At 33.9% G+C, this 11,293-nt stretch overlaps 3 protein-coding genes across 4 annotated transcripts; 1 reads left to right on the forward strand and 2 right to left on the reverse strand.

Moving 5' to 3' along the window:
* Positions 1–1,207: 1,207 nt before the first annotated feature.
* LOC127091908 (protein S-acyltransferase 18) lies at positions 1,208–3,949 on the forward strand. Its single transcript, XM_051030647.1, has 9 exons — positions 1,208–1,420; positions 1,496–1,609; positions 1,698–2,033; positions 2,117–2,185; positions 2,272–2,343; positions 2,470–2,598; positions 2,708–2,788; positions 2,943–3,101; positions 3,182–3,949. Exons 1-9 carry the CDS (start codon positions 1,379–1,381, stop codon positions 3,701–3,703), a joined length of 1,524 nt encoding a protein of 507 aa, XP_050886604.1. The 5' UTR covers positions 1,208–1,378; the 3' UTR covers positions 3,704–3,949.
* Positions 3,950–4,206: 257 nt separating this feature from the next.
* LOC127091909 (uncharacterized) lies at positions 4,207–6,108 on the reverse strand. Of its 2 annotated transcripts, none has more exons than XM_051030648.1 (2): positions 5,954–6,108; positions 4,207–4,844 (listed from the first exon to the last, which is right to left on the reverse strand). In XM_051030648.1, exon 2 carries the CDS (start codon positions 4,790–4,792, stop codon positions 4,361–4,363), a length of 432 nt encoding a protein of 143 aa, XP_050886605.1. In that variant the 5' UTR covers positions 4,793–4,844; positions 5,954–6,108; the 3' UTR covers positions 4,207–4,360. The 2 variants fall into 2 exon arrangements, with proteins under 2 accessions (XP_050886605.1, XP_050886606.1); XM_051030649.1 differs by having other exon boundaries at positions 4,207–5,126; positions 5,954–6,065.
* A 1,773-nt stretch (positions 6,109–7,881) lies between these two features.
* On the reverse strand, positions 7,882–10,499 carry LOC127091911 (probable polygalacturonase). Its single transcript, XM_051030650.1, has 6 exons — positions 10,086–10,499; positions 9,691–10,008; positions 9,488–9,608; positions 9,231–9,405; positions 9,054–9,124; positions 7,882–8,862 (listed from the first exon to the last, which is right to left on the reverse strand). Exons 1-6 carry the CDS (start codon positions 10,101–10,103, stop codon positions 8,168–8,170), a joined length of 1,398 nt encoding a protein of 465 aa, XP_050886607.1. The 5' UTR covers positions 10,104–10,499; the 3' UTR covers positions 7,882–8,167.
* Between the last annotated feature and the right edge of the window lie 794 nt (positions 10,500–11,293).

The following is an 11,293-nucleotide window of genomic DNA, read 5'->3' on the forward strand; positions in this document are numbered from 1 at the left end:
TAGAAAGAGAGATCGGTTAGGACTGATACCATGTAAGATAATGGAAATTGTGTCCTTCTCATTGATATGAATAGAATATATATACATCAATATGTAACATTTGGTCAACTATCTAATTATGATACAACATAATTATAGGAAACTAATTATGACTAATTATAACAAAATATTATATTCTATCAGTTCGGACGCAGTTAGATACTCAAGTTTATCAATACCCTAAAAAAAAATTCCAATTTTTTCTATGACACGGTCTCTGAAGTTAGAAATGCCTTGAAAATAGAACATTTGGGTGTGTGGGGTCAAGATAAATGGATGACGATTCCTGATATGGGTTAGCCTATTGCTTATAGGTACATTGTCGTATTTGTCTCCCTGCCAAAGAAACTTAACATTACTTTTTTTCCTCTTACATTAGCTCCACCTATGTATACGAGCAGACATAAAATCATTGTTGTTAGTTTTGTCAATGACAATCATTGCATTCAGGTAAAATTGAAACCTGATAGTCCATTGTCACTCGTCACTAATCGTTGGAGACGGAATTATACTAAAGATACAAAAGCATGGGAATCAGCACATGTAGGATGGATTAGGCACTAGGAAGATGAAGTTAGAAAGTCATCATAAATAGTTTTGTAATCTTGTACGTAGAACAACTTTTGTGATAAATATGCATCTATTATATGTGATGACTTTTTAAAAGAACCATTTATGCATATCGTTGTATCAAAAAAATTGAAAATCATGTTTTTGATAATTCTTGGATCATATAAAAAATTTGGCATTATTCGCAATTTCCAGTGTATCGGAAATTTTAAATTTCTGAGAATTTTAACCATTTTACGTAAAAAAATCATGATTTCCAGTATATCTTCACCAAAATTTTTGAAATTTTCGGTATATGACTTCCGAAAATTTAAAATTTATGGTATCTATCTCACGAGACTAGTAAAAACCTGTAAATTCACAAAATTTCTGATACGAAGCTGAAAATTTCAAAATTTTCCAAAATTTATACAAGAGTATCAAAATAAATTTGCTCAAAATGGGGGTGTCAGATTTAATCGAAAATATCTAAGTTAAATGATTATTCATTACTCTTGTGAAATAGACTAATGGCCCGCAGATGTTAGAGTAAATGAAGTCCATTTCGAGACCTTCAATCTAAATATACCAAGGGTCCCACCCACAGCCACAAACAAGTTTGTCTTGTATTGGCAACAACAGAAAAAAAACCACAAAGCAAAAAAGCCAGCATGATTTGTCACATAGGGCGGTACAATTCAATTTCGAAAACAAAATACGACCGTTGACGACCTTCATCAACCACACCTCTCACAAACCCCCACTTTTCACTTTCATACCCCCACTCACCATGAGACGCCATGGCTGGCAACGTCCTCTCCACCCTTTACAGGTAACTTAACCTTTCTATTTTCCCCCCAATTCTTTCTTTCTTCTCTTCCTTAACCATCGGTTTTCAATGTCGCAGTTTGTAGGCATCGGAATTTATAGTTTTCTTCTAGTTTGTTTCTACACTTTCCTCGGACTTTTCCTTGGAAACCGAATTGCAGAGATAACACTCACCTTCATATTTTCCTTCATGGTAGATTATCTATTCATTTTCCTCTTCTTTTCTTCTAATCTATCTGCTTTAGAGTATACTAGTAATGATAATTTCTTGTTTTATATAGGCAATTTCGGTTATGTTTCTGTTTGTGAGGTGTACTGCGATTGATCCTACAGACAGAACTAGTTTCAAGAAAAAGAACAAAAAGAACAAAAGGAATGTAATTCAGAAGCTCAACTATGGATTTATTATAGGTCAGATTGTGGTGAGGTTTTTCAAGAGGGTGGAAAAGAAGGTGCTTAGGACTTTCATTAAGCGGAAGTACCTTGATCCGGTGAAGACGAGTGCGCAAGTGGAACCTCTTCTTCCATTTCCACTGGTTATGAAATTTGATGATGATGCTATTGCTCCAGATCTTAAAGAGGACGATATCTCTTTTTGCATACTTTGTGATTTTGAGGTTTTTCAGTTACTTTTACTCTTACAGTGAACAGTTTATTGTTTAAATAAGAAGTTATGAAACTTTGTTCTTATGTGAACCAGGTGAAAAAGCATAGTAAGCACTGCAGAACTTGTAATCGTTGTGTTGAAGGGTTCGATCACCATTGCAGGGTTAGTATCTGATAGACTTTAGGATTTGTAAATTCTTTCTCCTCTTTTATTACTGATATATTATTGTTTTGTTCTGTTGTTTTCAGTGGTTGAATAACTGTATTGGGAAAAAGAACTACACAACGTTCTTTCTTCTTATGATTTTTGTCCTGCTAATGGTTAGTACTGAATAGTATAGATAATAGAATTGAATACAATGGAATGGAATGTTCAATTTTAGAACACAATACAAGTTTGGATTTAGTTGATTGAATCATTTCCAACACTGTCTGTTATGTGATCAGCTTATCATTGAAGGAGGGACTGCATTTGCTATATTTATCAGGTGCTTTGTGGATAAGAGAGGAATAGAAAAGGAGCTTCATAAGAAACTTTTTGTAGAGTTTCCAAGAGGAGTTCTTGCCACCATATGTGTAATAGTTATCTGAATTATTCGTGGGAAATTTGTATTCTGTTGTTGACTTTTGAATCTTCGATTTAACACCAGTTCTGACTTGCTTTGAACGTTTTGGAATGGTGTAGGTGTTTCTTATGGCATTGACAGCTTATAGTTCAGCTGCACTGGGGCAGCTTTTCTTCTTTCACGTGCTCCTAATACGAAAGGTAGTTTTTTTTTCTTGCTTTGAAATGTCGACTATGATTAGTTTGTCGAAGTGGTTAGAAACCAAGTGCTAAATAATCAGTTTGACGAATTTTTTCAGTTTTTAATTATCTGTACAGCTCGTGTGCTATTGAATCTTATTTGATTTGTTTAAAGGGCATGAGGACCTATGACTATATTCTTGCAATGAGAGAAGAGAATGATGCGATGGAATTGGAGTCGTTTGATGATTCTGACCTCTCATCGGATGACAGTATTGATTTTGACTCACCTGAAAAGCCAACACTAATGTCAAGGTTTCTATGCAAAGGACAGGTATGAATTAGATAGACTGCATCATTTTAAGCATTGATTCTGACTTAAACCTTAAAGTGAAGCTTGTTTTGAGTTTTCAGAGCTCGCCGAGGTTGTCTATCAAGATTGAAAGAGATACTGAACCTTCCCCTTTGATCAATACAAAAAGGTTTCATGTAAGCATTAACCCTTGGAAACTCATCAAATTGACCAGTGAAAAAGCTCTAGTTGCAACTGAGAAAGCGAGGGAAAGGCTAGTGCGAGAAAGACCGACAAGAGAGCATAGTTCATTAAAACCTCTTCCATTGGAAACAAAACGTGGACCATTGATGAATGTAGATCAAAATATAGGCAATGAGGGAACTGGGTCAACATCAACACCTTTTATAGCAAAAGGAAAACTTCATGTATCACCGGTAAGGCTTTCAAGCCCAAGAAGAAGATTTTCTGCAGGCTCGTCATCGGTGTTCTCTAGCAGCATGATAGCATCTCCACAACATAAATACAGAAGCAGTTTTGACTTGAAGCTAACAGGCGTGTCTAGAGAGCTTGAAACACATATTTCCAAGCAGGTCCTATGTTCAGTTATCAGCAAAGATGGAAGTGAAGTTTCCCCAAGATAGGCATTGTATTTTATAAATTGAGAGTGATTCTCAATCTTAGAGAAGGATTTGTTGATATATTTTCTTTATAACATTGTTCCTTATATATATACATGGGATTGTCAATCTTTATGTAACATGAATCTCTGTTTACTTACTATAGATATATACATGAGATAGTTCCGGTCAATGGATATGTAAGTATAACTCCGTTTTACCTGTTAATTTTCTTACAGAGGCAATGTAATCATGTTACTTTTCTAGCTATATGTATCTTCTTGTTTTCCAACCTTTGTTTTTAAAACTTTGGCCAATCAAGAATTTGCTACCTCAGTTTGCCCCTCTGCCGCATAATCTCTACTATCCTAAGATTTGAAATAAAAAAGGAAAGTCGAAACATTGTTTTGAATTTTCTTCTCCAACCAAATGTAGCTAGAAAAGCGAGAGGAAATGTCCTCAAGTAGTATAAACCACTAATAAGGTCAGTTGTGGTAAGATAGTGATTAGAGTAAAAGCAATGTAGCTGCACAATTTCGAAATTGAAATTACATTCGAAGAGAATGTTGGTAACAAAAGGCAGTACATTTAGTATCTGAAAACTACAAAACAACTATTTGATAATAACAACCAAAGAACATGAACAGATTACTAATACGTGACCATAATGCAGCAGCATCGTTAGTCATCACCATATGCTCGGAAACTATAACGTTCTTGATATGGACCATTGAACCAGAGATCAGCCTCGAACCACTTTGGATACCGGATTAAGTCTCCGGCAACAAATTGCATGAAACGCTTGCTCCCTTCAGGAACAACTCTCACTTCACCTTCTTCTATGTACACCAGTTGGTCTACCTGCCAATCCCATGGCAACTGGCTTTTTCCGGTCTTCCATACTGACCATCTTGAAACTTCTAGCTGAGCTAGTTTTTCAGGTGAAACTTTTCTTTCCACTTTGACATTGTATAATTCTTCCAAGGATTTCTCTGACTTCATTGCTTTTACGCAACACCCTCGTATAGAAGAGTTACTTGACTTTCTATAACTCCTTGAACCATTGTTGACAGGAGAATATGTGAAGATTGATGTTGTCAACAAGCTTGCCATGGCAGGTATCTTTTTATATTCAAAAGTGCTTCACTTTTTAAATATAATAAATCTGCAAAATTTTATGAAATTCAAAGACATCATAAGAAAACCAACATATTCACCTCCTCAATTGCCATAAGCATAACCTTTCGGGAGCTGGATTCTCACTACAATCATGGAAAACATAGTGACAAAATCAACGGACCTCAGACATTGGATAAAGATTAAACGGCTTGTATTTTGACTTCATCAAATCAGCTTCAAATTAACTCGGAATATGAATCAAATGATTTTATTTAAATAGTCGATACTTGCTATTGTGTGACTCCTAAAGACCGCTTCCAACCTGTTGCTGATTCAATAAAGCAAGTGTAGTGAAGTTGCTTAGTATCCTTTCTTCCTAATATAGGTTGTGTCTATTCCCATCTAAATGGCCCAAAAAGGAAACAACTTACCAACTAACTAACTGTATAGCTAATTCAGTTGATAAATTGAAACCATTAGATAAAGATGAAACACCTCACATTTTGATTTCAACAAATTGAATTCAAAACAAAGAACTCCATATGTGAGTCATCCAATGGTTTCAATTTGCCAACGACTACAGTGACTGCGTATGTAGGTCTAGGAAAACTTGAGAAGACAAATAATCTGAATCCAATTTTCTAACTTTAGGTTTTCAGAATTTCGAGAAACCAAATAAAACAAACACAGACTATCACAAGGGAAGACAATAAGCATGACCTGAGAGCAATGGATCAAGGAAAGAGCAATAACACATACACTTAAAACCTGTGAAGCAGGGGTACTCGTCCATACCGATTTTTTTCCTTTTTTTCTGTTTGGTACGCCTGTTACTATTGGTATGCGAATCCAGAAAAATTGCAAATTTTTTTCTTTGGTCGTTATAATTTTGGACTTCCAAGTTGAAAACAGAAAATTATCAATCTTCCCCTTCAAGTTGCTATAAATGTGCTATAAATGCTAATTGAAATTTGTAATTCATTATACATGTCATTCATCCAGAAAGAATGCATCATGCATGCGAAATCAAACACTAGGAAGTAATTAGGGTTTGTTCCAAACTTAAAGGAACTCCAATAATCATAGTTAATAAGAACACCCCATTACAAAGAACAGAAGAAACTATAAGAACATGATTAAAGTTGGAAAATTTACCTTTTGAAAACAATAGGTGGAGATTTGTAGTTGCAATGAGATGAGAGAGTTTTAGCTTCTTTCTACTGGTAAACGATAAACCCTTTCTGGGTACTCAGGTTTATCTCTTAAAATTTTGACCTTTATATTTTATTATAATTATATTAATATAAATTCTAAACCATGATCAAAATGGATTTTTTTTAAAACAACCATATTTTTCAAAGTTAACATTAAAATAATTGTTTTTTCAAAAAAATACGAAAATAACCGCCTATCTAAATCTAAAGCATTGCATGCATGGAGGCGTCAGGATTGCTGGCGCATGTGTCTATGCATTGGTGTATGCGTTAATGCATCTGACGCATACACCTTAATTTTTTTTTTTAATTTTAAATGTCTCTAAGAGGAGCGTCATATTCATGGGCGCATGTGCTAAAAACACATGCATGCGCCACAACCCTGGCGCCTCCGTGCAATGCTTCAGAAGCATGTGTCAAGGAGTTGGCGCCTCCTCTTAATATTAAATGGATGCGTCACGGAAAGGTGATAATTTTCGTATCTTTTTAAAAAATAATTATTTTAATATTAAATTTGAAAAATATAATTATTTTAAAAAAAAAATCACCGAAATGGGTCGTTTCATTTTATATAACATTAATTAAAAATTGAAAAAATGTGATATACATCCTCCACACAGTGAATTTTATACCATGTAAAATAAATTTTTATTGAGCAATATTGTAAAATTATTTTATAATCAGTGCATACCAATTTAATACTTAAAATTTAATATAATACTCTTAGAAACTTATCAACATAAATTTTTTAATATTTATTTTAGTATAATGGAAAAATTATACTCATATTTTTTTATAAAAAACGTCATTATTAATATATTTTACAAATTTGTTTTTATATATTAATCTTTTTTTTGTATATATCAACTTTTTTCCTAATTTAAAATATATTAAATAGTGTTTTACTTCACAAAAATTATAATTTATTTTTAATAAAAAAGCTTTCATCCATATTTATCAATTTTAAAACCATAGTAAAAAATGTAAAAAAAAAAAATGTATTAGAATACTTAAAAAATACTATTTTTAAATTTAACTTATAACACTACCAAAAAAATTTTTAACTTATAACATTTAAATAGACAAACAAATATCTTATATTCTTTCTAAAATATAATTTTAAACTATAATTATAATTACATGTTACAAAATTAAAATTCAAATATAGAATTAAACATTCATCCATTAAACATAAATATCTTTATATTAGTAAATTATAAATAACTAATATAAAAATCAATTAAATTAAATTAAATTAATTGTATTCATTTAAAATTAACAGTATAATGAAGATAAAAACACAAAATATTCATGTATTTATTTTAGTATCCCAGCCATTATCCAACTTATAGAAACATATTCAATAATCATACTCATTAATTTCTCAAACTACCAAGACATTGTACAATAGAGAGTTTCATTTCATCTTTAGATCAAACTACTAAAATTGTATACATTTATTTTACATTTTTTTAATTTTAATTTTAATATTTATCTTCTATTTTTATAAGCAACATTGGCCTAAATAACTCCCCTGATTTGAACACCACCCCAACCAAGCAGAGTCCTTATTATCTTTGTTAATAGTTACAAACCACTCTCAAGACACTGATTTAATCATCGCAAGCAAATCAAATGTTCCAACACACAGCTAAGCCAAAAAACCACTGAAAATTCACATGAAACTTCCTCTTAATCTTCAGCCTCATGCTCTTTAAATGGAGAAGTAACTGGCATGTTTGCTCCTCCAACTCCACACCCTGCCACCTGCACACCTCCTGGCTCCTTCCACACCAGCATGCTAACAGGGCAGGAAAGAAGCACAATCTAAAATAGTATGCACAGACCGGAGAGATTCTAGAAGCACAATCAGCTGCAAACCTTCCTCATCTCAGAGATCATTAACATTCATTGATGTTTATCTTACATTTCAATGATTCAAACACAAGTTACAATATTTCTAATAAATCACTTGTTTATTTGTTACTACACACAAGTTACAATAAACAATCATCTATAGATTTGATATCATTCTTACAACACAACACCATTTCATTTCTCAGGTCAGGTAAAATTTACCTTTCATAAGGAAACCCACCAATCAAATTTCAGGTACAAGAGAACTTTGGTAGCATAATATTTTAAACTCCATAACCTACCAAGACAGCAACCAAGCAGCCCTGTTGCGACTACTCGAACTCCTAACGAGATCTGGTAACTGATAACAGTCTGAAAAATGATCGGGGAATATTCTCTCATTGAGTTGCACACAAGCTTCCGGAGAAACCAATTCAGAGTATCCTTTAACGTTCGAGCAGTTCCATGGTTTTTTCTTGCTTACATTAAGAGTGATGTTCGATAGACAAATATTGACAAAGCTGTCACCTTTAATACCTTGTATAAGGCCTGCACGTTTGATGTTTTTTCCAATCACATCTTTGATTGTAATCCTTTCTATCACAGGTAGAGCATCTGGATCATACGCGTCATCCGGATGCTCTCCGTATAAACCAGAGAACCTAATAGCAATATCTATGTTAACCAATGTCATGTTAGAGATGTAGACATTTTTAACGTAACCGCCTCTGCCGGGTGAAGTCTTTATTCTAATTGCACTACGTGAATCAAAAATGTTAATATCTTCTGCATGAACTTCTGAAACACCTCCAGACATCTCACTTCCAATAGAGATTCCAGCACTCGTTGTCCTCCCAGTGAGCCTGCGGATGATAATGTTTGTACTTGGTCGACCAAAAGAAATTCCATATTCATCCCATCCACTTTTGATCGAAATGAGATCATCCCCGGTGCTTATATAACAGTCTTCAATGCATACATCATTGGAAGAATCTGGACACAATTAAAAGATATATTATGAGAATCGGATGAGTGTTCTGAAAGAAACAACAACAACCAAATGAAAATTTCCCTTTAAAACTATTTGTGACACCAAAACTGGATAAACATTAAATATTCGAAGATCAATCTAGAATATTTGTGCATTGTCAATATGGCTTTCTAGCCTAGCAGAGAAAATTCACCTGGATCAATCCCATCTGTATTTGGTGAACTAAGAGGGGCAAGGATTGTGACATTCTGAACTATAACATGTCTGTTCATCCAGAAAAATAGTCTCAGATCTCTCCATAGGCCATAATCATGAAAGCTTTACTATTGTGCGGTTTTAAAATGGTAATGACTAAAGAAAGGGAACAAACCTGCAATATACAGGATGAATAGTCCAGAATGGTGAATTCAAAAAGGTTAAATTTGAAATGAGAACCTCCGTTGAATTCATCAACTCGACTAAATGAGGGCGTGTATGATCCAATGTTTTGTTACGAAATTTGTCCCACCAGATACTCCCTTGACCATCTATAGTTCCATTGTCACCTTCATTGGGACACCAAATGGAATCAATATACAACAAAATATGTATACTTTAGAAGATTATTTTTCGTGGAACATTATCAACCTGTAATGATAACATCAGTTAAATTGTGCCCGTAAATAAGGCTTCTATGCCGTCTACCCGGCAACTCCCTTCCCCTACCATATGATGGTAGAGGATCCACAACCGGCCAATCTTCAGAGTTCTGGAACACATTTAGCATCAGTACTAAACTTACTTTTCCGTTGCGTTTCACTATATTATATTATTTATAATGAATCTCTTACAGTTGATCCAAGAATTACAGCATCCTTGTCCAACGACAAAGTCAGATGGCTGATGAGATCAAAGCTACCGGTTAACCACCGGCCAGCAGGCACAAAAAGCTTGGCCCCACCTTTGTCGGCATATGAATTTAGATAGAAGATGGCATTCCGAAAGGCCTTTGTATTGAGAGTGATCCCATCGCCAACTGCTCCGAATTCGGTAATACTGACGCTGTGAGGTCGAACTTCGTTAATGTTTATATGTTTGCAGCTTGAGATGCTCCGAACTGTCCATGAGCTACAACCAATCAATGCAAGTAGCAAAAACAAATTCACCAGCTGCAAGATAAATGTATCACAATCAGTTGCAATTAGAAGATGGTAAGGATTGAAAAGTAAGTAATAAAGAAACTCACAGTTGAAAGTGTACTCATGAGTTAGATCCTTTTTTGTCGGAGAGGCAGAGCTTGAGAGTCACCTCCAATGACCAATTGAGAATGGCCAGAAACAAAAGAGAATTGGGAGTTTTGGTTTATTGATGAAAATCTTGAGACAGTGACGCTGACTTTCCAGTTTCCAAATTAGGCTTGCGGGGAGCACCCGTTGACTTTCAGTATCTTTAGTGTTTGTTATTTTGGGATAATCTATGATTTTGAGTGCATAAATAATTTATTGTAGCAGAAAGAGAGGAAGAGATAAAAAGGCGCAGAGGTGGGAGAAAATCAGGAATTAAGGGGCATATTAGACACACAAAAATATCGAAGAGCGATTTTGTGAGTGACGGCAGGGAACTTGAGACAGAGTTCCCTGTGTGTGTCAAATGAAAGGGACACGTGTTAAGTACTAACCTACTCCCTTACTTTTATCATTCATATATTAGTGTATTCACTTTTATCATAAAAATAAAATGTGAAATATTAACTTAAGAGTGACATAGGCATTATTAATTAGAGAATATTTGTGCTAATTGTGTTACGGTCACCGTATTAAGTGATTACTAGTATAGTGTTACTTGTTATTTATTCACTTCTACTTAATATATCAATAAATGAGATGGGACTTTCTTTTGCATATGAGACTTTCTTTTGTATTGATAAGTGGAATTAGAAGTGCCTCTCAAAGGTCTTATTTTTTTAGATAAATGAAAAATATATTTTTTGATTTAAGATGGGAATTTTTAGTAATTCCGTTTTCTTCATCTCTCGGGATGCACCATTCAAGTTCTTTCTATGGCGGATTCCTCAAAATTTGCAACCTTTTCAATTTTCAAGTTCGATGAATTCTACAATCATTGGTCTATGTTCATGAAGAATCTTCTTTGATCCAACGAATATTGAAAATTTATGGAAAGTGGAGTGATTACTACTTTATCAGATACTACACTAGAACAATGCAAGATTGAAGAAGAGAGCAAGCTCAAAGATCTTAAAGCCAAGAATTATTTGTTTCAAGCAATTTATGGTTTTTATAATTTTGATGAGAAGAAATTCAGAAAATCTGTCAGGCTGGGAGATGACTCAAAGATGGAAGTGATGGGAAAGGGTAACTTCAAGCTATGCATGAATGGCATCATTCAAGTTATCAGTGATGTGTATTATCTACCAGAATTGAAAAACAATCAAAT

Source organism: Lathyrus oleraceus, chromosome 6, assembly GCF_024323335.1.
Source record: "Lathyrus oleraceus cultivar Zhongwan6 chromosome 6, CAAS_Psat_ZW6_1.0, whole genome shotgun sequence".
Taxonomy (NCBI): domain Eukaryota; kingdom Viridiplantae; phylum Streptophyta; class Magnoliopsida; order Fabales; family Fabaceae; genus Lathyrus; species Lathyrus oleraceus.

What these genes read in the sequence shown, in the direction of transcription:
- LOC127091908 (XM_051030647.1), top strand. Translation starts at nt 1,379, where the DNA reads ATGAGACGCCATGGCTGGCAACGTCCTCTCCACCCTTTACAG. An exon ending in CCTTCATATTTTCCTTCATG is followed by an intron (nt 1,610 to 1,697) that starts GTAGATTATCTA and finishes TGTTTTATATAG; the next exon opens with GCAATTTCGGTTATGTTTCT. An exon ending in GAGTTCTTGCCACCATATGT is followed by an intron (nt 2,599 to 2,707) that starts GTAATAGTTATC and finishes GGAATGGTGTAG; the next exon opens with GTGTTTCTTATGGCATTGAC.
- LOC127091909 (XM_051030648.1), bottom strand. Translation starts at nt 4,792, where the DNA reads ATGGCAAGCTTGTTGACAACATCAATCTTCACATATTCTCCTGTCAAC.
- LOC127091911 (XM_051030650.1), bottom strand. An exon ending in CTGTAATTCTTGGATCAACT is followed by an intron (nt 9,609 to 9,690) that starts GTAAGAGATTCA and finishes AATGTGTTCCAG; the next exon opens with AACTCTGAAGATTGGCCGGT. An exon ending in ATTCATCCTGTATATTGCAG is followed by an intron (nt 9,125 to 9,230) that starts GTTTGTTCCCTT and finishes CTGGATGAACAG; the next exon opens with ACATGTTATAGTTCAGAATG.